At 45.1% G+C, this 26,640-nt stretch overlaps 1 protein-coding gene across 1 annotated transcript; it reads left to right on the top strand.

Moving 5' to 3' along the window:
* The first annotated feature begins 13,179 nt into the window (after nt 1-13,179).
* On the top strand, nt 13,180-26,282 carry LOC130371062 (uncharacterized). The gene is made up of 10 exons (XM_056576690.1): nt 13,180-14,950; nt 15,336-15,482; nt 15,740-15,942; nt 16,049-16,185; nt 16,310-16,403; nt 16,647-16,994; nt 17,117-17,297; nt 17,448-17,575; nt 18,319-18,528; nt 26,082-26,282. The coding sequence occupies exons 1-10, from the start codon at nt 14,869-14,871 to the stop codon at nt 26,280-26,282; spliced, it is 1,731 nt and encodes a 576-aa protein (XP_056432665.1). The 5' UTR covers nt 13,180-14,868.
* Nucleotides 26,283-26,640: the final 358 nt, after the last annotated feature.

The raw sequence follows: 26,640 nt of genomic DNA, 5'->3' as shown, positions 1-26,640 counted from the left end.
GCAATATCACACTCGAGGTCGTGCTGTTGAACTGAATATCAGCACGGCTGTGATGATCTTCGGAACTCGGCCTACGGCGTAATCACAGCGGTGCTGATATTCAGTACATACGTATCATTTTTAGGCTTAGTTCCTCAACAGCCACATAGCAGCAACAATACAAGCTAAAGTAAGTAAAAAGCAGGTAAAATAAGTTAGTATATATGTAAAAATAAGTAGCAGAAAAATATATTTTAATCATCAATATTAATGGCCCACTATGCAGGATCAGCCTTTTCTTTGCATTTTTCTCAGTTTGCGTTCACCCTTTTAGTAGTAGTAGTAGATATTTGACAACACTGTCGTAACAACTCATTGACGACCCTTCCCCATCCACTTCTATGCTAGCCATGTGCATTTCAAAGAAGCCGGCGAATGCGTGGAGAACTTTTAACACAAAGGAATTATATTTTGAATTGAATAATCTTGACATCTTGTGAACTGAAAAACGTACTATATTGGGAACTACACTCTCAACAACTTGGGGACATAACCATATAACTTTCTCTTGTCATTAAGCTTTGCTCTGTAACCAGCAGAGCTATTCTTGTTGATACTCAAGTACCTTTAAAGATTGTATTGCAGTGAAAGTATTCTAAAGACATGTGAATAAATAGCACTAAAAATATTGTTTTGCGGCACAACCAGTCATTGTAACCATATATCTAGTTGTTTTCAAATTATGACTACTGACTACCTTCAGTACTGCCTCAGGATAGAAACAGTGATCCCACATATTTAAAGGTCCCATGACATGAAAATCTCACTTTATGAGGTTTTCTAACGTAAATATGAGTTCCCCTAGCCTGCCTATGGTCCCTTAATGGCTAAAACTTGCGTTTGGTGTAAAACGAGCACTAGCTGTTCTGCTCGCCTTTGAAAAAACGGAGGCTCAAGTGCGCTGATTTGGAATGTCTGTATTCATGACGTCATCAGGAATCTCAGCTCCTCCCCTTACTCTGCCTGGCCCGCCCAGAGACGTTGGCCCGCCAATGAGACTCGACCGTGCGTGTGTGTGTGTGTGTGTGTGTGTGTGTGTGTGTGTGTGTGTGTGTGTGTGTGTGAATGCACACACTGTAACGCAAGTGTTTCTTGTCGGTTCTTTGACGTGTCTTGTATTTCCACAACGAGACTGTTGTGGGGGTTATCTGAGCCATGGTTGAGAAGGAATTGGGGGAAAGGAACTTTGGCTTTGACTGGCTGAAGTACATGAACTGCGTCATGCCGCCGGTTGCCGCGAGCAGCAGGCAGCGCCCGGTTCAGTCGACTTCAGGTTGATGTGAAAGTGGAAGAACCAGAGACGTCGCAGAACCCGACAAAGTCGTTTGTGATTCATAATATCGTCTGGAGGCGCACACAGCTTTTGGCCGTGATAATATGTAGGCCTATTAAATGATATAGATTTCTATGTATTATATGATATTATTTAAATATAGAGCTCCAGGACTGTAACGCAAGTGTTGTACACTTCCTTATTATTTGGATAACCGTTCTGCTTTTGGCGTTATGGCGCATAACACGTCGGACTCTCGTCTCTGGTATTTCTCCAACGAGACTCGTATTGGGGGTTATCTCAGCCATGGTTGAGAAGGAATTGGGGGAAAGGAACTTTGGCTTTGACTGGCTGAAGTACATGAACTGCGTCATGCCGCCGGTTGCCGCGAGGCACCATCGCCCGGCATCGGGCAGCCGGCAGCAGGCAGCGCGCGGTTCAGTCGACTTCAGGTTGATGTGAAAGTGGAAGAACCAGAGACGTCACATAACCCGACAAAGTCGTTTGTGATTCATTATATCGTCTGGTGGCGCACACAGCTTTTGGCCGTGATAATATGTATTAAATTATATAGATTTCTATGTATTATATGATATTATTTAGATATAGAGCTCCAGGACTGTAACGCAAGTGTTGTACACTTCCTTGTTATTTGGATAACTGTTCTGTCGGACTCTCGTCTCTGGTATTTCTACAACGAGACTCGTATTGGGGGTTATCTCAGCCAAGGTTGAGAATGAATTGGGGGGAAGGAACTTTGGCTTTGACTCCCTCAAGAACATGAACCACGACGTGGAGGAGAAAGGGATTGTTGGCGGCGAATGTCTCCAGCTTGAGACCCGCTGAGGGACCACCGCCGGAGGCGGAGGTGCCTAAGCGCTGCCCGGCAACGATCCCTTTCTCCTCCTTGTCGCGGTTCAGTCTACTTCACATTGATGAGGACGTTGAAGAACCAGGAACGTCGGAGAACCCAACGCGGTCGTTTGAGATTCATAATATCGGCTCACACAGCTTTTGGCCGTTATAATATATATTATATGATATAGATATCTATGTAGGCTATATGATAATATTTAGATATAGAGCTCCAGGACTCCCGTGTGTTCTAGAATATTTACAGAACACGGCTAAAGGCTGTGTGCGCCTCGCCATTGCGATACATCCACTGTAAACAGAGCGAGCGCATGGTACCGTGGCTGCAAGCTGCTCAGGGCCACACCCCCACCCTCCTCCTTGACCAGCCTCGCACCTCCTCATTTGCATTATAGCTACAGACACCAAAACAGCGCATTTTGGGGAAGCTCAATGTGCGACTGGCTCGTAGTGGCTGTAACTCTGCACCACGGCTGAATTTCGGGAACGTCTTTGAATACTATGTTAGTTGCCCACTAATACCTAACTTAAAGAATACATAAAATAGCATGTCATGGGACCTTTAAGAGTTAGCCTTTCTCGGCAATTGGCTGGTTCTAAACAAATGTCTTGATGAGTTCTGTTAAAAGTTCAAAAAGAGCATTGAAGACAAGCACACATTAGTCATAAATATGATTTAAAGTTATTGTATGTAACTAATTATTTTTGTATTTTCATTTATATTAAATTGAACACATGAGTAACCATCTTTAATAAGTCCCTAATATTGTTTCAAACCATGCATCGAAACAAAGGTTTATGAGATGCAATTCTGTAATAGTAACTTTATTATATTTTATAATATAGAGTATACTGTAGGAGATCGCAATGAAATGGAGACGGAGACTTGATTGCCGGTGAAAAACACGAGAAGGATTTATTTCCCAAAACACAGAACCCGCACAGCCAGAGGTGCGTTCCTTAAGACCTGCGTTGTAACACCAGGTGGGTGCCACGCCCCCTTCCCTTAAAGGGGGCACGCACCATACAACACACAGTGAATACGATACCGCTACAGACGCCCCCCCAGAATTCACACTCCCGAACAGTCAAGGCCAACGGGAAGGAGCCCTGAGCACCCGCCCGAAACGACTCAGCGGAACCGGTGCGGGGGCCGAGGGGGCCACAGCAGGCAGTGCAGGAGTCATGAGGCGGTGTGGCTTGGAAACCGGAGGACGACCCCGCCGCGGGGGCAGAGCCAACCCCACGGGCTGGTCCAGATCCAGGTGGGCTGGCTTGAGGCGAACGACCGAAATGTAGTCAGGCCTGCCCCCGATGTCTACCAAGAAGGCCTTGTCACCGGCCTCCAGGACGCGAAACGGACCGTCGTAGGGAGGACGGAAAGGGCCCCGATGGGCATCATGGCGGATGAACACATACCCCGCCGTCCGCAGGCTGGGCGGCACACAAGCCTTCGGGAGGCCGTGCTGCGAGGTGGGCACCGGCGTGAAACCCCGGACCCTGTCCTGGAGCGAGGTCCGCTCCTGGGCTGCCGACCAGGGAGCAGTGGCGGTGGGGATGAAATCCCCAGGAACCCGTAGTGGCTGTCCGTAAACCAGCTCGGCCGACGAAGCCCGCAGGTCCTCCTTAGGGGCAGTCCGGAGGCCCAACATGACCCAGGGGAGCCTATCGACCCAACCGTCATCCGTAAGGCTGGCCCGGAGTGCAGCTTTCAAGGAGCGATGAAACCGCTCACACAACCCATTAGCCTGTGGGTGATAAGCGGTTGTTCGATGGAGCCGCACACCCAGGTCCCCGGCGACCGCATTCCACAGCTTGGAAGTGAACTGAGGTCCCCTGTCAGAGGAGACATCAGAAGGGGGGCCAAATCGGGCGACCCAGGTGCCTATGAACGCCCGGGCCACGTCAGAGGTCGAAGTGGATGCCAGCGGGACAGCCTCCGGCCAGCGGGTGGTCCTGTCCACCATCGTTAGGAGGTAGCTGAACCCTTGAGAGGTCGGCAGGGGCCCCACCAGGTCCACATGCACGTGGTCGAACCGCCGCTCCGGCACTGAAAAATGCGCCAGCAGAGCAGTCACATGCCGATACACCTTGGCTCGCTGGCAAACCACACAGGCCCGAGCCCAGTCCCGAATGTCCTTCTTAAGGCCATGCCAGACAAACTTCCCGGCCACCAGCTGCTGTGATGTCCTCCGCCCAGGATGGGCAAGGCCGTGCACGGCATCGAAAACCTGACGCCTCCAACCGCCGGGCACGACCGGCCTTGGCTGTCCAGTGGAGACGTCACACAGGAGCGTGGCACCGACGTTGTCGTACTTGATGTCCTCCAACCTGAGTCCCGTGACAGCTGTCCTCAGAGCCTGGACCTCCGGTTCGGAGGCCTGATCACCTGCCATGCTGGTGTAGTCGATTCCCAGGTGGACAGCTCCTGCGATGGCCCGGGAGAGGCAATCAGCCACGTGATTGTCCTTACCCGCCACATGGCGGATGTCCGTGGTAAACTCGGAGATGTAGGCCAGCTGGCGCTGCTGACGGGCAGACCACGGCTCCGAAACCTTCGCCATCGCGAACGTCAATGGCTTGTGGTCCACGAAAACGGAGAATGGCCGAGCCTCCAACAGGAAACGGAAATGCCTAATGGCGAGGTAAAGGCAGAGGAGCTCTCTATCGAAGGTGCTATATTTCCGTTCGCAGGGGCGGAGCTGCCGGCTGAAGAATGCCAGCGGCTGCCAGACGCCGTTCACCAACTGCTCATGCACGGCACCAACAGCATAGTCCGAAGCGTCGGTGGTCAGGGCAATCAGCGCCGCAGGCAAAGGATGCGCCAGCATAGTCGCCTCGGCCAATGCCCGTTTAGTGTCCCCAAAGGCCGCCTCTCTCTCAGCGGTCCAGTCAATAATATGCTTCGTTGTCTTACCCTTAAGTGCCTCATACAGGGGCCGCATGAGCCGGGCCGCACGGGGAACAAAACGGTGGTAAAAGTTCACCATCCCCAAAAACTCCTGCAGGGCCCGAACTGTAAGAGGGCGCTGGAAGTCCGCCACTGCAGCCACCTTCGAGGGCAGGGGAACAGCTCCCTCCTTGGTGATGCGGTGGCCCAGGAAGTCAATGGCGATCCGGCCGAATTGGCACTTGGCTGGATTGACAATCAGGCCATGCTGGCTGAGCCGCTCGAAGAGTGTTCGCAGATGCTTCATGTGCTCGGCCGTGGAGGCGCTGGCGATCAGAATGTCATCCAGGTAAACGAACAGGAATGGCAGGTCCCGCAGCACGGTGTCCATCAGGCGCTGAAAGGCCTGGGCTGCGTTCTTCAGGCCGAACGGCATCCGTAAAAACTCAAATAGTCCAAACGGAGTGATCACCGCCGTCTTCGGGACGTCCTGCGGCTGGACGGGCACCTGGTGATAGCCCCGAACGAGGTCCACCTTGGAGAACACTACCGCACCGGCCAGGCGGGCAGAAAAGTCCTGGATGTGGGGAATCGGATAGCGGTCGGGCACCGTAATGTCATTGAGCCGGCGGTAATCCCCACATGGACGCCACCCACCGCCAGGCTTCGAGACGATGTGGAGCGGGGAAGCCCAGGGGCTGTCCGATCGCCGGACAATTCCAAGACGCTCCAGGGTGTCAAACTCAGACCTAGCAACGGCGAGCTTAGCAGAGTCGAGGCGCCGGGCCCTGGCGTAGACCGGCGGGCCAGTGGTCGCGATGTGATGCTCCACTCCGTGCTTGGTGGCGGCAGCTGAGAACGTGGGCTCCGTAAGCTCCGGGAAGTCCGCGAGGAGGGGGGAAAACACATCGGAGGGTGAGAGTGCGCCCGACAGCTTCGTCGTGCCCGAGCCACTGAGCTCACATGTCAGGGAGCTAAAAGTCTCAGCACTTATCAAGCGCCGGTTCATCACATCCACCAAAAGGCCATTGGCGCAGAGGAAATCGGCGCCGAGGAGGGGTGTGGACACCTCCGCGGTGACAAAATCCCAGCCGAAACGCTGACCCCCGAAACATAAATTAACAGTCCTAGTCCCAAAGGTGCGGATGGGGCTGCCGTTGGCGGCCTCCAGGGCGGGGCCGTGGCCGCCCCCTATTCTGTCAATGCGTGACGCGGGCAGAACGCTCACCTGGGCCCCCGTGTCACACAGGAACCGTCGCCCAGAGCCTGTATCTGTGATGAATAACAGACCCCCAGAACGGCCGACACACACGGCAGCTAGCGAGTGCCGGCCCGAGCATTTCCCGATGCCACGAAACTGCACGGGGGGCGGCACCTCCTAGCTTTGGGTCCATACAGGGCGTGGAAATAGCACAGGCCTGCAGACTGCTGTGGCTGTCGTCGTGTCGCCGCGGCCACAGCGATGGTGTCCGTCATCTCCAGGTCGCCAGTGGTGTGAGCCAATACGGCCGTGCAGCGCTCGTGCCCGGCGGCGAAAAAACGATCCGCCTCCCTAGCCAGAGCCCGAAAGTCCGTGGTGTCGCTGTTGGCTAGAGCTGCCCTAACACGCACTGGCAGCTGCTGCATAAATAAAGCCCGAAACAAAAAACAAGGCCTATTACTCCCCAGGAGATTGAGCATGTGATCCATGAGCTCCGATGGTTTGGAGTCCCCGAGGCCATTCAATGCCAGAAGCTGCTCGCCCCGTTCAGCCTCCGACAAACAGAACGTCTCCATCAGGAACCCCTTTAGCAATGCATACTTCCCACGGGCCGGGGGGTCCTCGAGAATATACATCGCTCTGGCCGCCGTCGAGCCACCAAGCGCGGAGACTACATAATAAAACTTGGTTTCATCCGCAGTAATCCCCTTCAGCGCGAATTGCGCCTCCGCTTGCGCGAACCAGACCCGCGGCTGCCGTTCCCAAAACTCCGGGAGCTTCAGGGAGACTGCCATCACCGGAGCAGCAGCCACGGAACCTTCCGCCGAATCGAACTCCATAGCCCAATCTCCGATCTGCGCATCCTCGCTCTTCCAGCGCATAGAACAGTAATCCGGTAAAACGTCCGGAAACTGTCAGGGTCACCAATGTAGGAGATCGCAATGAAATGGAGACGGAGACTTGATTGCCGGTGAAAAACACGAGAAGGATTTATTTCCCAAAACACAGAACCCGCACAGCCAGAGGTGCGTTCCTTAAGACCTGCGTTGTAACACCAGGTGGGTGCCACGCCCCCTTCCCTTAAAGGGGGCACGCACCATACAACACACAGTGAATACGATACCGCTACAATACATACTTTAATTATAGTGTATTACACATTTTTTCTTCAACATGACACAATTCTAACATTAAAATCTAGCATTAGCTACGTTTGCAAACATTAACAGTGGTATCACCTCATATCATAGCAATCTAAGATCAATCTCTCAAACTTTCTTATGTGATTAATTCACTTCCTCATTTGATGATTGCTTCAATCAGCCGAAGTAAATGGTCAATGTTCAAGTCAAGTAGATTAATGAGAGCTTTGATTGTGCACCGAAATGTGTGACTTAAATCTAGAAAGAATGAGTAGGGCTGGTTGTCAGCATTTACGGCAATGTGTTACTATGGCAACACCGGAAGTAGGAGTACAAAAGTCATTTGATTTCTAACTGTTATATTATTATGTTTATTCTATTATATTCATTTTATTACGTTAAATAAGTTAATGATAGCTAAATGCAGTTTAGTTCATGGTTCTGCTGTTAAAATTGAAATGTCTACAACAAATGGATGAAGAGGTCACTTCCTGGTCAAGTTAGACGTGAACTGGAAATAGTAGAGAGAGCGGGAGAGAGAGAGCGGGAGAGAGAGAGCGGGAGAGAGAGCGGGAGAGAGAGACGAGAGAGGAGTCTACTACTGGTTAAACAGGCGTAAACGGTATTATTCTTAATATTGAGACATGTGTTCCGATGTACTAGTTAATAATCTGTGAAAATAATGTATGTGAAATTTGTTTTATTTTACTGCAGTTTTCACGGTGTTCCATAACTTTGGAGAATAAAGTGGCTGTGGACAATGGCGTACACGTTTTTACAGTGAAAACGTGTCCTAATCCATCACGAGGCTTCACGAGTGCAACCATGCTTCACATCCCGGAGCTACGAGGAGCGGCGGTGTCTACATCCTGCAACACGCTACCGGCTAGGAGCTACAACGAGCGGCGGTGTCTACATTAGCAGAAAGCTAACCGAAATGTCTATGGAAGAAAATAAAAAATGCATACACGAAAATAAACTGTTTTGCATGTCTAAGAAAAGGTCACAGCTTTAAAGACTTTAGAAACAGAGCCAGCTGTGTCATATGCAGAAAGAATCACCCAACTCCACTGCATGAGGATCGTTTCTCAGCAGACTCAAGGCGAAGTGCAGTTGAGGAAAGTACATCCTCATTATCATGCTGCGTAAATGGAAAAGGTGGGAGCACAACTATGATCGTGCCAGTGTGGATTTCATCACCTAACGCTCCCAATAATGAAACGCTAGCATATGCCCTACTGGACACTCAAAGCAGTCACACATTTGTGGATCAAGAGGTGTGTGAAAAGCTTCAGGCAGCGATGGAACCTGTGAAGCTGAAGCTCTCCACCATGATGGGGAAAGATTCAGTTGTTAAGAGTCATAGAGTATGTGATCTCAAAATCAGAGGTCTCTCCTCAAACATTTCCATCAGCTTACCTCCAGCCTACACGAGAGACTTCATTCCTCTTGAACGCACACATATCCCCACTTGTCAAACAGCTCAAAAATGGAAACACCCCGTCAACATGGCCGAGGAGATACCCCCATTGATGGACTGTGGTGTGGGATTATTGATTGGCTATGACTGCTCCAGAGCGCTAATACCAAGAAAGGTCATCACTGGGGGTGACTACGAGCCCTACGCCATCAAAACCGACCTCGGTTGGAGCATTGTGGGAAGCGTGCCACAGAGGGTGCATGCTAAAGATGTGACTGGACTTTGCCATCGGGTATCTGTAAGAGAGCTACCACCTGTCACGCCTTCTTCTATCATCAAGGCTCTTGAGTCCGACTTTGCAGACACCAAATCAGGCGACAAAAGCATATCAAGAAGATATTTGCTTCCTGCAGATCTTAAAGGGAGGAATCCAGCAAAACGAGGCTATGGCCATTGTAAATAGTCGTCCACTCACTGTCGACACCATCAGTGATCCCACAAGTTTGGAGCCGCTCACGCCGAATCATTTGATTACAATGAAATCTTCGGTTCCACTTCCTCCGCCAGGATAGTTTATCAAGGAAGACCTGTATGCTAGAAAACGTTGGAGAAGGGTCCAATATCTGTCCGAGCAATTTTGGCACAGATGGAGGAAGGAATACCTGTCAATTATTACTCTGCGTCAGCGATGGCATGCGCCAAGGCGTAACGTGGATGTTGGTGACATTGTGATCATCAAGGACGAGGACGTCCCTCGCAATGAATGGAAACTTGCCAAGGTTGTCGAAGCACCTGAAGACGATGATGGTCTGGTACGGAAAGTGAGAGAACGGAAGTTAGGAAAAAAGGGTGAACGTCTCAATCAGCCATCCATTGTTCAAAGACCCATTCAGAAGAGTAGCGAATAAGGGGAGAAAGGTCAGATATTGATTAAATGTATCCTTTCTAAGTTAAAGGTAGTCGTTATACTGTGGTTCATTTTCAAATGGGTATTCTTAAGTGTTGGGAGGTGAATTATGTTGATTAACTGTGTTGTTGAATTGTTTGTTGTGGAAAATGGTGCTTATGGTCACATGGTTCATTTTCAAATGTCAGAATGTCACGGGAAATAACAGACCAGAGCTTGGAAATTACCATTAATGAAGAGATTAAATGTATTTCACATCTCCATTTGTGTTATTGAAGGTAATTTGGTGGGAGTGTAGCTGCCCCTCGAAATACGGCAATGTGTTACTATGGCAACACCGGAAGTAGGAGTACAAAAGTCATTTGATTTCTAACTGTTATATTATTATGTTTATTCTATTATGTTCATTTTATTCTGTTAAATAGGTTAATGATAGCTAAATGCAGTTTAGTTTATGGTTCTGCTGTTAAAATTGAAATGTCTACAACAAATGGATGAAGAGGTCACTTCCTGGTTAGACGTGAACTGGAAATAGTAGAGAGAGCGGGAGAGAGAGACGAGAGAGGAGTCTACTACTGGCTAAACAGGCGTAAACTGTATTATTCTCAATATTGAGACATGTGTTCCGATGTACTAGTTAATAATCTGTGAAAATAATGTATCTGATTTTTTTTTTTTTCACTGCAGTTTTCACGGTGTTCCATAACTTTGGAGAATAAATTGGCTGTGGACATCAGTACGAGGAGTACATCGTTTTTGTAACCAGGGTAGATACAGTCACACTTTATACAATAATGCCAGAATGATGATTTAATTATTTTAATACGTTTTTTGATATCCCAGCAATATAAACTCATATTTATATTTAGTGTTTCACTGACAAATCCTTTCAGAAATATTGTCTTCTGCATCTTAGCGGTGGTCAGCGTTATCTCCTTTCTACAAACCTGTCGGCAATTTACTTCATCAGCACACAGTATATCAACCACAGTTTTCCAGACATTAATCTCTAGATCATTAGACTTGGTCCTTCACCTTTTGAGATTCTTAGTTAGTGTTCCGGCACTCACGCTAAGCATCTTCTCCCTGTGCGAAGTCTGTTTAACTGCCTGTTGCCGAACCCACCCCCGTCTCACTGAATATCCACCTGCGGCCGAACCCTCGCCCGTCTAACTGACTACCCGCCTGTTGCCAAACCCTCGCCTGTCTCACTGACTGCCTGTTGCCGAACCCTTGCCTCTCTCACTGACTACCCGGCTGTTGCCAAACCCGCCTTCTCACTTACTACCCGCCTGTTGACGAACCCTCGCCTGTCTCACTAACTATCTGCCTGTTTCTGAAACCCTCAGCTGTCTCACTGACTACCCGCCTATTTCTGAAACCCTCACCTGTCTCACTGACTACCCGCCTGTTGCCGAACCCTCGCCTGTCTCAGTGACTATCCGCCTGTTGTCAAACCCCCTCCTGTCGAATTACCCGCCTGTTGCCTGCCCCGTCTATTGTGTATCTGACCAGGAGGAGTCTGCCCAGGTACGTGGACTGTGGAGACGTAAAAGGAGCACCATGTTCGGGACCCCTATTGGGGGTGACCCTGGACTTTTACCAACCACTGGTGGTGCAGACTTACGCACACCCATTCATGTACATTAGCAGGAAGCTAATGTACATTGAGCTGTTGCCATGGAAACCAAGATAGTGTATAATGGAGTAGGAATGTCAAGCGATCAAGTGGTGAACCACAGGTTTGGATGTCATAGAATAATGACAGTTAAGACCAGGACACCATCCTATCCTATCCCATCATTTTATCCATAGTTTTGCTATCTCTGTCAGTCACCGGTCAGAGGCAGCCCATGGGAACGCGGATACCCTCGCATGGATGGATGCTGTAGGGCATTGGTCCTCAACCGGGGGTATGCGTACCCCTAGTGGTATGTGAGCAGATTGCAGGGGTCCGTGGAAAGATAGATGAGAATTAAATTTCATTTCCGAAGAATGTGCACTCGCCGCAACACATTCTTCCCCCTCCTAGAAGCTAACAATTGTTACACTGCAAAAACCGGGGTTCAGAGAAAGGGATCTGGCAGGGAGGGGGATGAAAACAGAATGAGACAAAAGCATATTTTGCAGTTTAGTGATTAATGCATTCCTCAACACTGGGTTGTGGTTGACCTGAGATAGGTTTTAATGAGTCTTAAAGCTGAGAAGCTTGTATCTGCAGAAGCAACAGTCACTGGAAGAGTTAATAGAAGTTTCATCAGTAAGGCGGTTCTGTTTGAAGTCCCACAACTAACTCAAAACATGATTCTGAACCTCTAGGAGATATTCCATCAGGAACTCGTTCTTGAAGGATGTTTTCTTTAATCCAGCATTAGCTGCCAATTAAAAGCCTTTTATTCGCTCTGTCAGGAATATTTTACTTTTGCAGAAATTGAAGAGGGCAGTGGGAGTGGCGTCATTTACATAGCTGTTCAATAACTGGATCCCCCTCTCCTGGTTATAAATAGAAAAGCCAGATAGTGTTGACCACTCCCACTGTGCGACTTCACACTCACTCACAGGTTTGAGTATCTTGCCTGCAATATAAGCCTATATAATTTATTTTTGCTGCATTCTAGACACATTCAAAGAAGGAAAAACTCGAAATTAATTCAACTGAAACCCATGGCTACTGGTCCAGGCCTAAGAGAATGGGTGTAAATGAAGCTAAATCGTTTCAATACAACCTTAACCCACCCAAACACTGTTCTATTTATGGTTCAAACAACAAATTGACAGGCTGATGGATTCAAAGGAGTGAAATGTATGTGCATGTATCAAGATAAACAGTAAATCATGTAATGGTTCATCATTTCCACACTCCTTTTATTGGTTTATTCAAGTTCTATTTAAAAAAGAGAAAGTTGTCAAAGAATTTGGATTTTTCTGAGCAGTTTTCACTTGGCCTTAATGTTTTAAATGGTTGAACTGGCCATTCAAGGCCCTGATACACTTCCAACTGAATTTTTATTTGCTTGGTTGCAAAGGCTGTGGAACATCTGCCGAATACTACACAGCAAATGCCAAAGTGTTAAAATCCCAGAGTATTCATGACCAGAGTAGATTTTATACACTTTGGTGTTGAAAAGGCACTAAGTACATTTTTTGGGGTGTACCAGAAACACTCTTGGGTGTTGTCTCTAAGTATAATGCTGGTGTAGAGTAATTTCAGTGTATATTTTAGGATGATGGACTCCCTGAGTGTCCAACGGTTAGGTTTCGATTCGTCATTGGGTCGCTGCGCCTTCTCATTGGTTGAATCTAGAGACATGTGACCGTTTGTCCTCTTCCACACTACGCGGCAAACTGTTTCGGCAGAGACGGTTGGTTGACTAGAGACGAGGATCGAATCAACGAAGCCATTTTTGAACTTCACGGCAATGTAACAGGTAAGAAAAGTACCAAGTGAATAATGCACAGGGTTTCTATGTTTCATAGTTAGTTGTGCGTGTGTACTTCGTATAGGTCAGAAATTGTATTCATAATGGGTCTTAAGAAGGTATTAAAGTCTTAAATTTAACTTGTTCAAACCTGCAGAAACCCTGAATGCAGAATATTAAGCATTTCTTCGTCTTTTAGATCTGATAACCAACTTATAAATGCTAACGATTTTAGCTAACGTCAAACCTAATGGCCAATGCTAATGAGGCACATGTCTTCAATTTAGCTAACGCCTGCGCGTAAATCGCCATTGCTCATGGGACCTATGAGACCGAAAAAAATGTATGGGAGTCAATGGAGAGAAAGTAATTATTTACTGATCCCAGTCTTTATATGCCCCGGATTACACATATGTTGTTTGTGGATTTAAATGATAATTTTTCATGCAAAGAAAACTATAATTTAGCGGGAAGGAGTTTGATACGGTTAGTTTTTGTGTGGGGCGCTTTGTGGACTACAACTCCCGCTGCTCTCGACGTGTATGATGTACGTCACCACCACTCGCAAACGGATCCCGTCGGAACATGGCTGTGTCTTTGGTGCACTTTACCACCTTCTTTCAAGGAGAGCACCAAAGCCTTGATCGAGGTGAAAGAAGGTGGTAAAGTGCACCAAAGAGACAGCCATGTTCCGACTGCGGGATCTGTGTGAGCGCGACCCCTCCCCCTCCCACTCTGTCCTTCCGAACGAGCCATGTGCAAAGACACCTCATTCCCCCCCCCGCCACCCTCTCACAACGCAACAAGCATGGAGGATACCGCTAAATAAAATCATACGGCGGAGTGAGACGAATTTATTTCAAAGAGGATAAACAACGGCTCGGTTAATTAATTAAAATATACGAAACAAGCGAAATTAAACCAAACATGTTCCCAAATGGAACAGAGGGGGAGGGGGGGGGGCGATCTCGCCATCTCGGTTGAACTCAGTGGTGACCGAGCGAAATGAACTGTTTGAACTGTAAGTTCAAACAGTATGAACTGTTTTCATTGTGCTTGGTATGAACTGTTTTCATTGTGCTTGGACCACTTTGGTGGTTTAAATGGTAATTTCAATCACTCGTATTACTGCAATACCTTACTGCGTCCGTATCTCTGCCTATGTACACAAATATATTGTATTTGTGTACAGCACTTTGGTCAACTACTGTTGTTTTAAATGTGCTATATAAATAAACTTGACTTGACTATGGCTCGCCTGGTCCTCTGCCAATGCTACCGCGATAACAGCTTTCCGGGTGGCGTCCATGTTTTCCTCCAACGACCGAGCGAAATAATAAAACGCTTGAAGTGTGGGCGTGGCGTCAGATCTGAGATCCGAGTCGGTTCGCAGAGAATACTCGAACGCAGCATAACCTACAGCTGTATATTATTGTTTTGCACGGGTGAATATTTGTTTAGATGAAAAACTGTTTCCCTTTTTTTTTTTTTACATGTTCATGCCATGTGCCAGCCAGAGTTCCTTAATGGCACAACCAATGTTCTAACTGGCAGCTATTTTTGTAACCTTCAAAGTGTTCCATTCTGTTAAAAAATAACGATACAAAATCAAATGTTGCAGTCATACTGACCTGTGTTTTGTGATGCTAAATCAAATACACAAATACTTGTTGTTGTTGTTGTAATAGTGGAAGGACGACAACAATGCTGTTCAAAGTGCAATACCACGGAAAGAAGAAGTACATTAAACTTAATGGAGACTCACATTCAGAATTTCTCAAAGAGGGTAAGTTACTTGAGTACCACATTTAACACTAGAACCGGTAACATAGGTAATATATACTTGCAGCGTTTTTTTTATTGTATGTAACTTTCTTGACAATATGATCGCTTCTTGAACTAAAGAACACACTGCAGTTGGGTGTATGGATGGTATGAGATGAACTGATCATAGGTGACGTGATTTCAGAGACAAACATTGATTATGAGTGGAAATGGCCTTTAACTACTCTGGATAGCTAACACAGAGTGGCCATTGTATAGGGAATTGAGAGGGCTTCATGGATTATGTAATATTCAGGTACACTACAATAATAAAAGAGCTTGAAAGCTCATTATTTACCTCTGTAAAATGCATTCCAGGCTTCATTAACTTTTTTCTGTATTCAAAGCTAAAGTGAAGTTCAGCATCTCCACTGAGACAGACATATATGTGCTGGATGACACTGGAACAGAGGTCGATGAAGAGGTCTTCACCGACATCCTGGAGGAAAAAACGGACATCCTGTGGACGATTGTTGATGTTCTTTCAGTCTCTGGTAAATGGTCATTTGATTGTATTGTCCATCGAAGGGTTACAGTTGCAACATGTGGCCGTTGTAATCGACTTTGCCTCCCAAAAAGGAGTTGTGCTTAAAAGGTGGCCATATCAACCATCAAAACTCATATCTATAACTGGAAAAGAAAACACTTTCCCTGTCTACCCAGTCATCTCCTCTAAATAGAACATGTGGATCAATTAATGAAATCACAAGTGAAAAATGTTTTTAAAAAATATTGTGTGCCCTCTTTTCAGACTCTCCTGTCCCATCCTCATGCAATGACACCTTGTCACTATCGTCACCCACATCAGAGAGTGATACTTCTCTGATGTCTTCAAAAAGATGGCCCATCGATAATTCCTTTCTAATGTCTCCAAAAAGACAGTGCACAGATGGCACCATCTTGAAGTCCACACAAAGTCAGCATATTGATGACAGTTCTTCACAGGCCAAAGAGGTGTTGTTTTCTGGAGAACATTTGTCTTTATGTTGTAAATGTTGTATGTTTTGGAATAACATTTTTTGCTATGCTGATCTACTTTTTTATTATTCCTGTTGTCAAGCTTGTCAAGAGAGTTCTGGAACAAAAGCCTGGAGGGGAGAAGATACTTAAAGAATATGCCATGAGAGGAGAATTTAAGGACCGGACACGCCGTGAACTTGTCAACATCATTGTTGCTGATATGGTGGAAAAATATGGGTAAGTAAAATATTTTACTGTGCATGATTTATTGAATGGTATTTTCATAGTATTTGACCATTGTAAATTGCCATACTGATTTTCTTATTTTTCCTGTCAATGCAACCTATCATTTTCCACACAGACGTGCTCCACCAAAGGACAAAAGAACACAGTATGCATGGGGGATTGTAACACTGTTTCCTTCTCTAAAAGACCCCTACTCCAAAAAAGGCTATGTGAGTACCGGTATATTAAGTGTGGTTAATGTTACTCAAATGTTCATGTTATAGTTATCAAGACTTTTGCAGTTTCTTAGGAGTAATGTAGGACGGCTTCTTTATTACCAACTTTGCTATGTGTACAAGCAGCAAGGGATCAATTAATATTCTTGATGGTAAATCTTAACAATTCTTTCTACCAGTATCCATATTGAATCATGCTGAATTTTTTTTCTTTTTTTCCAACTTTATTGTTTTTAGGAACATTTCTATGATGCAGATAGCAACGAGGGCTACATTGCATGGAAGCTTAAAAACACACAGCGGGACCTCAACAGTGGCAGCAGTAGCAGTGGATTTAGGAGAATGAGCTCTCACACCTCAAACAGCAGTGGACCACAGTTGGAGAGAGAAGTGTCTAAAGAGCTCCAGCTGGAGGGAGACCAATGTTGCGAGGCCATTTCTCTACTGAAACACAGCACGGACAAAGAACAGATATTCATGAAAATGAAAGCAACCTTCAACCACAGACAACAGCTGATCCACGATCCTGAGCAATGCAGCACAGTTCTTACACTGTTCCCAAGGTTCCTTGACACGAAAGGCCTGGTAAATTCACGTTAATTATGTTTAAAATGTATTTTGTCAAAAACAGCATCACAAAGCTGAGGATATTTCCCGCCCACTGCTACCACCATCAAATAAACCTACACATAATTTCTCCCCTTTAGGTCTTGCAGGACTTTGACCTGTTGTTTAGTGCTGAGACTTCTTCAAAACTTCTTGAGAAATGGGGAACACTCCTGAAGGTAAAAGTAATAGAGCAAGCCAAAAACCTCAACAAGACACCCCTTCTTGACGACCTCATTCAGTCTGCAGAGGAGAACCCTGATGAGGATGATGAAGTGCCAGGTAAGTGATATAAAATAACCTGTTTGTATTTGGCCACCTTTTTAGATGCTGACTATTTATTGACAAGAACTTTTTGAACCTTTTATGTTGTGTCATGTGCTTTCATCAGGTGTATTTCATGCTCAAAGTATGCTCTCCCTTCCTCTTCAGGTTGGGATAGTGACATGGCTTCACTTCTCCTCCTGGTGTACCTCCTTCCACCACCTCCAAGTGGAAAGAAGGGAGCGGTTAAACTCAGTATCCGGGAAGCTGTTGATCGTGTGGTCAAATTTCACAAGGTAATTGTATCCTGAGAATTTTTTTTTAAAGGTCCCATGGCATGCCGCCAGGTGTGGCGTGATTAGCCGCTACAAGCCGTTTTGGAAATCTGGCCCTTATGACATCACAGGTGGGCGTGTCCACCTAATATGTGTGACAGATAGATGAGCAACGTTTGGTACAGTCCACTGAGTAGGCTGGTAGACTGATCTATCCAGCACACATCTTGGTGGACACGCCCACCTGTGATGTCATAAGGGGAAGATTTCCAAAACGGCTTGTACCAGCTAATCACGCCACACCTGGTGGCATGCCATGGGACCTTTAAACTATCTAATATGCAGTAGTGTAACCAAACAAAACAGACATGTTTTGGCTAATTATTGTACCTTTCACTTGATGCAAGGGAATTTTCTCACAGGTAGAGAGAAATGCGGTAGCATGACTGTTCAACATGCATACTGGATAGAACAATCCTCAGTTAGGAAATATCTGAAATTAAATGTCTTCAAAACCTCCAGCACTTAGACAAGTGATGTCCCACAAATACCAGAATGAATTGCAAGTGATGATATGTAAACACAACAGTTAGCGACTTCTCATAGGATAGAGTTCAGTTGAAGTTCCTTTTTTAATTCTAAAGAATGAATGGTGTGGAGGTAATTATTTTTGCAATGCACCAGTTTCTTTTCAGTGCATCTCCATGTCGAGGCCTTGTGAAAATAAAATCAGTAAAAAGGTTGTACTTTTTGTCATCTTACAGTCAAGTCGCAGCCTTCAGGAACACTCTGGTCCAGACCAGCGGAGGCAGCCCTACATCCTGGCAGTTGGGACGGCAAGAAACAGCATCCATCAGTACTACATTGCGATGGATAATGGGCTCCTTCCCTGCAATGCCAGGTCTTCCCTCTCAGCCTTTGATGAACTTTTCAAGGCACATTATGTGTTTGGTGTCTCCTATGACCAGGGCCCCGTTTCCCGAAAGCGTCGTTAGCCTAAGTGGATCGTGAAGTGCGTCGAAAGGGCATCGTAGAGTTTTCACCGCGTTTCCCGAAAGCATCGTGGGGAACGAACGTCTTGAAAACGCTCGTAGCTAACGAGTACTCCAGGGGTGCTCGTAGGTACTCGTAGGACGCTAAGAGCATCGTCAGCTATAGCCTCAGTGGCGACACCATCGGACATTCCGTCTATTGGATGCGTTTTATTAAAACGCATTGCGCCTTTATGTTCTTAGTTTGGTAATTAATAAAGATTATTAATTAATTTATTAATAAAGATGTTAAAATGGCCAAAATAAAACGGGACAGTCCAGAAAATGTTTGCGCAGGCAGGGCACTCAAAATGTGTGAGAGAAAGTGGGGGGATTTGTGCAGACTGACATAGGCTACTCATAAAACGTAGCATAAAATAATGTAAAAAATAAATTAAATTAAACAAATTAAAAAAATATAATAATAACGAAATAAAATAAATTAAAAAAAATAAGAAAATAAAGAAATAAAAAAAATTATAAAAAACAAGCAAAGGAGCAGGCAAAAGGCTGGGATATGGTGGGGATTGGTCACGTTGACGGGAATGTTTAGTGACATGAGGGAGGGTGGAGGGGGTTAAAAAAAAGTCTCAATCACTATTCGACGCGCATGAAAACCAGCCGCGTAGTTATGAGGGAGGCGGAGGCCGTCCTCACACCGATCTTCCTCATCATCGTCATCGTCATCGTCCTCAACGTCCTCCGGTTCAAGCAATGCCACCCCACCCTTAGCTGCAATGTTGTGCAACATAGCCGTCACACTCACACATATCACGGCGCATGACTTGGCCGGAGAAAACTGGAGCCCTCCGCCTGACTTGTGAAGGCATCTAAAGCGTAACTTCCACCTCCCGATCGTGCGCTCAACGATGCACCGGGCCAGACGGTGGGCTTCGTTGTATTCCTCATCATGGACCTCTCCCGGGTTATTCACAGGTGTGAAGAGGAATTATTTAAGGGGGGAAAATGCCGTGAAACGCACAGTGCATTCAGGATAAGGACTGATATATGTCGGTTTAAGCCTAATCAATTGTGTTTTAATGTCTTTAGCATTCATATAATTGCAGTCTATTTTTTTCGTAGGCTACTCTGCTGTTGTCCTTGATGGGGATATATTTTAACCCTTTTTAACACAATTTTCCTGCGACATTCCTGCGTCTCCCCCTCCTAAGGAGCCCATTTCAGCACCGTGTCAGTAGACAGTTACAATCCTACGACGTCGTGAGTGCAGCGAATGCGCGTTCACGTTAAGAGGAGTTTCGGGAAACGCTCCAAAGAAATTGACGATGGATCGCAAGATCCATCGTGAGAATGATCGTACGAGCGTGGATCCATCGTTATCGGGAAACGGGGCCCAGGCCTTAAACAGCATGTTTACATTTGTGCAGACCACCATATACAACATTGACATCGGACTCTCTCACGAAACTCCCAGAGTCAAGGACCTCAGGGCAAAGCTCCTCAACTGAACTTATGATGTTTGGATGCTTTGTGTGCAAATCCGCTTTTCACAGCATTCAGCTGTTGGTCCGCCATCTCAAAGTTTCCCATGCCTTTTTTCCTGGTAAGCAGTTTCAATTGGTGTGTGACCAGAATGGATGCCGTCACAGATTTTGTAGTTTTTCAGGCTTCAGAAAACATCTTCAGTGCAAGCATAATGCTGAAATTCTAGATCCAGCTATTAATGAACCAGTTACTCCTTCAGTTGTTGTACATGATCAGCGAACAGTATCAACTTTAATTTCAGAGCAACCAGTGAATTCTCAAAGTTGTATTGAGAACAGGCAACATACCCAAGAAATGTGTGCATCCCTTATTGCAAAACTCCAAAGCAGTGGTGTGGCTACTAATGTTGTAAAGACTGTTGTTGCAAATATGGAGGAGCTTGTAGAGGAATTGCATTCAACTGTTAAAGAAGATGTGATAAAATTACTACCCGATGAGGGCATGAGAGCAAAATTTGATGAATACTTTGACAGTCTTGAAAATCCATTTAGCAAACTAAACACTGAGGCAAAATTGAAAAAATATTTCAGTGAGAAATGTCGTCTTGTAGAACCTGTTGAGGTCGCTCTAGGAGTGAGGTATGACACCAGAAGGAATCGAGACACTGGCACATACGAACAAGTTCCTGTTACAGACAAATTTGTGTACATTCCTCTATTGGAAACACTGAAATTCATATTCCACAACAAGGATATTTGTGATTATATTTTGCAGCCTTGTGAGAAAACAGGCGTTTATAAAGATTTCTGTGATGGGAACTATTTTAAAGATCACCCCCTTTTCTCTGAAAAACCAAACTCTCTCCAAATACAGATATTCTACGACGATTTTGAAATGGCAAACCCACTTGGATCCAAGCATGGTATCCATAAGATTGGAAGTATATACTTTGTTTTACGAAATCTGTCTCCAAAGATAAACTCAGCTCTAATGAATATTCATCTTCTGGCACTTTTTCACACTGCTGATATAAAGAAGTATGGATTTGATGCCATCTTGGAGCCTCTTGTACATGATCTGAAAGTCCTTGAGTGCACAGGAGTGGAACTCCCTTTCTCTGATGAACCAGTTTGCGGCACAATTGCTCAAGTAACTGGGGACAATTTGGGATTGCACACACTTCTTGGGTATGTTGAATCATTCAATGCCAACTATTTTTGCCATTATTGTCTGATAGACAAACAGACCGCGCAGACAGTTTTTAGTGATGATGATCCAAGAATAACGTTCCGCAATAAAGCCCTCCATGCTCAGCATTGCAATGACCTCATGGCAGATCCTACACTGGCTTCAACATTTGGAGTGAAGCGAACGTGTTTACTCAATGATCTACAGTACTTTCATGTTTCTGACAACTATGCTGTAGACATTATGCATGACATATTGGAAGGAGTGGGGCAATTTGAGCTAAAGTTGCTCTTTGGTTACCTCACAGACAACATCATGTCCAAGACAGATGTTTGTAACCGGATATATTCATACAATTATGGCTTTGTTGAGCGAAAAAAACCGACCAACCAGAATCAACTTGGAGCAGACTGGAAACGGCATTGGTCTTAATGCCATTCAGACATTTTGCTTGATCCGGAATATGCCCTTGATATTTGGAGATGTTGTACAAGAAGGAAATGCACACTGGAGACTCTTGCTGCTTCTGTTGCAAATTATGAACATCGTATTTTCTCCAGTCGTTACTGATGGCATGACTGTATGTCTGAAGCATCTCATTGTTGAACATCATCAACTTTTCAAACAGCTTTATCCACATCGCAAACTGATTCCTAAACATCATTTCATGACTCATTATCCCAGGTCCATTCGAAAAATAGGGCCAATTCTTCATGTTTGGACAATGCGATATGAAGCCAAGCATAGGTTTTTCAAGAACACAATCAAAAATTTCAAAAATATAACAAAGTCGTTGGCTAAAAAGCATCAGATGTCTATAGCATTTCATTGGGAATCAACACCTTTCAAAAGTATTGACTGTGGGCCAGTGAAAACCGTTAAGCTCAATGCCATAGAAAATGGTGAGATAATTGCTGAAGAACTACAGGTTGACTTGGACTGTGAAGTTGATGTGACATCTTGGATCACTTGTTTTGGGACAGAATATCGCCCAGGCCTTCTGGTTTGCTCAAACATAGAGGATTTGCCAGTGTTTAGCCTGATAAGAGAAATTTTTTTACTTAATGGAGACTATTTTCTTCTAGCAGAGGACTTTGAAACACTTTGTTTTGCAGAACATTTTCATTCTTTTAATGTGAGACAGGGAAATGACAAAAATATTTCAGTTCTAAAAGTTGATGAGTTGTGCTTGTTTAAGCCATTTGATTTGCAAACAACTTATGGGTTGGACAGAGATGACAAGTATGTGGTGCCTGTGCATGTGTTGCTGTAAGCAACTTGTTGATTGGTTGCCAGGCACACCTTTATTTTCTTTATTTTCTAAACTTTCAAGTTCAAGTTGTTAGTTACATCATCTAAATGTTAAACTAATTTTCATTCTTTTCATGTGAGAGAGGGATATGACAAAAATGTTTCACTGTTAAAAGTTGACGAGTTGTGCTTGTTCAAGTTGTTCAAGTTGTTGGTTACATAAATGTACAACTAAATATGGTTCTTGATCGAAAAAAATTAAAGTAAATGTATGCACTGTAAAAACAACAACAGCATCAATAAAAATGTTTTCAAGAATCTAATGTGTAGACTATTCATTCATGAAGTGTTGACAATTCACCTCAAAGGTGTTGGTTGTACACCAGTCAGAGTACATTCTCACTCTAGAAGTATTAAATAATCAGCTCTGCGAAGTGCTACAAAGCACTGACTTGGAGTACATATTCTTTCTCTCTGGTGTTCTAGGTTTACACTGCAGGTGTAAGGAAGCACTGAATGAGTGCCCAAAAGTACCACTAATAGAGTACATTTGCACTCTCAAAGTGTTCAAATGTAACTCTAAATTTGGAGTACATATTTTGCACTTCTAACAGTGTTCAGTGAACACTGAACTCTTGGACCTATATGTACCCCGAAGTGAGTGTTACATGTACACCCATAGAGTACAATGTACACTGGGATTTTTGCTGTGTACAGAAAATGCCAACTTTTCATCGGATTGCTCCGGACTCGCCATTTCTGCTGTTTCATCGAATCAGTTTGGTGTGTGCATGTGTGTGTGTGTGTGGCGCGCGTGTCCTGGCTTGTGTGTAAAAACACTGCCTCCGATTGGCTATCACTCTGCCTTAGCCAATCATAATCGCTTATCTCGTTGTTAACCCACCCGGGGGGTATTCCATCCACGTCGCTAACGAAAGCGGCGCTTAGTTGATTAAGCCCGGTTAGAACTAAAGCCAACTTCCACTTGAGGCAAAAGCCGTTCACTCAACCCAGTTCAGCCGCGCCTTGCTCATGTTATTTCCAGCCAAGCTTACTTTATCGTGGATTACGCGGGCTCACGAGATATGTAACCAGCCCAGAACCATGAATGTCGAATCACGGATCAAATATCCGAAAAGGAACGAGCGGGATCTTTTCCAGCGGCGAACCGAAGCTGCTTGTGGAGGTCTATGAGGAGTACAAGCATATAATAACTCAAAAAGGGAACACCGGAACCATTCATAAAAACAGGGAGGCCGCCTGACAATAAAATCGCCGATCTTTTGTATGATTAAGTAGTATTAAGCGTAACATATTTTAATGTAATATTGACTCTAGTTTAGAAATCAGGGTGATAGTCTTGAGGTAACGTGTCAGACTTCCAATTCAATGACGTACCCAGGATACGAAGTCGGGTCGCCCGTACTGTAGGGCAGATGCCAGACCTCACCCAACTGCTGGTGCCCAATTTAGATAGAATACAAAAATTAGGCTAAAAATGTGTTTAGAAAATATCCACAATCACAATTGATAGCAATTCTTTTCATTATTTTATTTGCATCATTTAATCTTAGACCCTTATGCCCCGTTTACACCATCCCGCTAATGGCCGATGGACCACCGATGTGGAAGTCGGGGTGATTCGGGTGACATCGGGCTAAAAATGTATGATCGGGTCAATTTATCGGGGTAGCATTTACACATACCCGATGTTATAATGATAACATAACGATTTATGCCAGGGAAGACACCCGAAGTGCGTTTGGCGTCATTTGACGTCATTTGGCGTCATTTCGGGAGAAGGCCAAGGGGAGACTGGTTTAGACTGATATTTATTTATATATTTATTTATATTACAATAGCGATTTTATAATAATAGAACGCCGGTTCTAAATGGGCGAAGTACCCCTTTAATTATAAAAGTAGGACATCCATCCATCACCCCCTATTTATACCCAAGTGACAGATTGAGGGTCTTCCACAATCTGGTCACAATCGTTATTTGTCGTTAGACTATTGGTATAATTCGGCCTGCAATCTCTCTGTATGTTTCGGGTTACATTGGCTTACATCGGGTCTAATTCGGGTAAAGAAATAAATAGCGTGACTCTATCGGGTGTAATTTGTGTGCATTAGTGTAATAAACGTGCTATTCCGTATGTCTTCCCTAGAGAAGTCGGGTGTCTCTCAGGGGTCTTTCGTGTGTTGAGGTTGCCGATATAAAGACGATAAAATACGATAAAGCACGGAAGATTAACAAATATAGCCGATGTACCCCAGGAAAATTCCCGAACGACTTGCGATGTCTTCATTATACTCCCGTTCTATTCCCGATTATAGCCGATTAGACCATAGCAACACCTGGTAACCGATTCTACCCCGATAGACCCAAAATTAACAAACATTTTCGTTCTTTGCCGATGTTGCCCGATCATTGAGCATTTCTTCCCGTTGTCTAACGATGTTCCCGGGAAGAGTAACGGTGTTTCCCGATGCCCACTATCGGGTAGGTGTAAACAGGGCATTACTGAAAATATAAGCTGTTTGTACTTCATATATATTATGTACATTTATGACAAAATCACGAGGACTAGGCTTGGCGGAACCTTCTGATGGTACACTATTTTCTGACAGATGGGTCTTCTCTGAAACACCCCTCAAGTAAGCCTGAGAGTTTGGTCTGATAAATTGCCATGGTTACTTAGCGTAGATTCCCTTAAGTCACGTTCATGTAACGCAACTCTAGCTTAAAGTAGCGAGGCTAAGCAAAATAAGCCCGGCTTTGGCTTTAGCTTGGTTGATGGAATACCCCCCCGGTCTCCTCACTAGCAGTTTGTGTTTGGAGCCAGGGGTGCGTTCGGATTACGCAGTTTATTCAATCAATTCATAGTAACGCACCGCATTTAACATACAGTAACGGTAACAGCGTTGTAACGACAGAAACAGTAATTAGTTAGATTACCCCGTTACTGAGAAAATAACAGCGTTACCTAATGCCGTTCTTACTGCTTACTACGTTCTTATTACAAACACTGCATCCTTAGCCTGCTACACCCATAAAAGGTTGATTAAAGTAAAACAGTGATGTAGAAATGAATGATAGTAGAAATGATTGCAAACATTTTGTTAAAATAGGCACTTTGAAGCAGTGAGTCTGGCAGACTTGAGTTTCCCCAGGTCTTGGTCTAAATTCTCAATCTTCAAGGCATTGTGAGAAAGTGAAACCCCTTCTCACTGTCTCTCACATTCCTGCAAACTGATTGTTGGAATTGTACTTCTGCCACAGTAGGGGGCAGTATGTCAGTCCATCTAGCCGTGGCCAGGAATTGTTCCCCCATGTAAGTGGTATGGCCTATTTGGCCCTGATTGCTCAACCTGGGACTAATTCCTTTGCTTATTTAAGGGGTGTCTCATGTTTTGTTGGGGGTGAGTGAGGGTGGGTGCTGGCTTGATGGGAGGCCAGTAATAAAAACGCTATGCTAAAGTCTTGCTTTGCTATGCTAAACGGAATTGCTACCCCTCGTTTTTGGTCCACACTCTCCAGTCCAGTGAGTCCGTATCCCAAATACTCGGGGGGGACCACGTTGGTCCCTCACATTTGGTTGCTGTAGTGGGTTGAGCGACGCCATCTGAGAAACGGGAGAAACGAGGGGGAAGATGAGGAAGAGGTGGACAGCGAGGACGAGGCCGAATCTGGCGCAGAATGGAACAGAGGCGTTCAAGCGGGAGCAGCACTGGAGGAGTGTCCGGATGCAGCTGAACCAGCTCCTGATCCGGCACCTCCACGGCTGTTATGGGTGGAGACTTTGTAGAGGCTGGACAGCAGAATACAGTGGCAGACGTTTTGTCTCGCCACCCTAAGGTAAGGTAACTTTTTTTGTACCCAAGGGTAAATTTGGTTGCAGATAAAAAGAGTGGCAAATTACACACAGACAACATTGACAACATTGACATAAGACAATGACATAATAGTAACAACAAGTTCCCCAGGCGTAGAGATATAGATAAAAAGTACACAATAGTACTATCAAAATACCGTTGATAAAATACAGAATAAAAACCACCATATCAAATACAAAAAAGCTGGGTCAATAAATGAATAAATAAATAGATTAGGTAGGCTGTGCTGCGCATAATTTAAAAAGATTAGTGTGTAGACTACAAATAGCC

This window comes from Gadus chalcogrammus, chromosome 18 (genome assembly GCF_026213295.1).
Source record: "Gadus chalcogrammus isolate NIFS_2021 chromosome 18, NIFS_Gcha_1.0, whole genome shotgun sequence".
NCBI lineage: Eukaryota > Metazoa > Chordata > Actinopteri > Gadiformes > Gadidae > Gadus > Gadus chalcogrammus.
Note: the sequence above shows the minus strand (reverse complement) of the source record. Positions and strands in the feature narration are given on the sequence as shown.

What these genes read in the sequence shown, in the direction of transcription:
- LOC130371062 (XM_056576690.1), top strand. Translation starts at nt 14,869, where the DNA reads ATGCTGTTCAAAGTGCAATACCACGGAAAGAAGAAGTACATTAAACTT. An exon ending in GTTCTTCACAGGCCAAAGAG is followed by an intron (nt 15,943 to 16,048) that starts GTGTTGTTTTCT and finishes CCTGTTGTCAAG; the next exon opens with CTTGTCAAGAGAGTTCTGGA. An exon ending in GATATGGTGGAAAAATATGG is followed by an intron (nt 16,186 to 16,309) that starts GTAAGTAAAATA and finishes TTTTCCACACAG; the next exon opens with ACGTGCTCCACCAAAGGACA.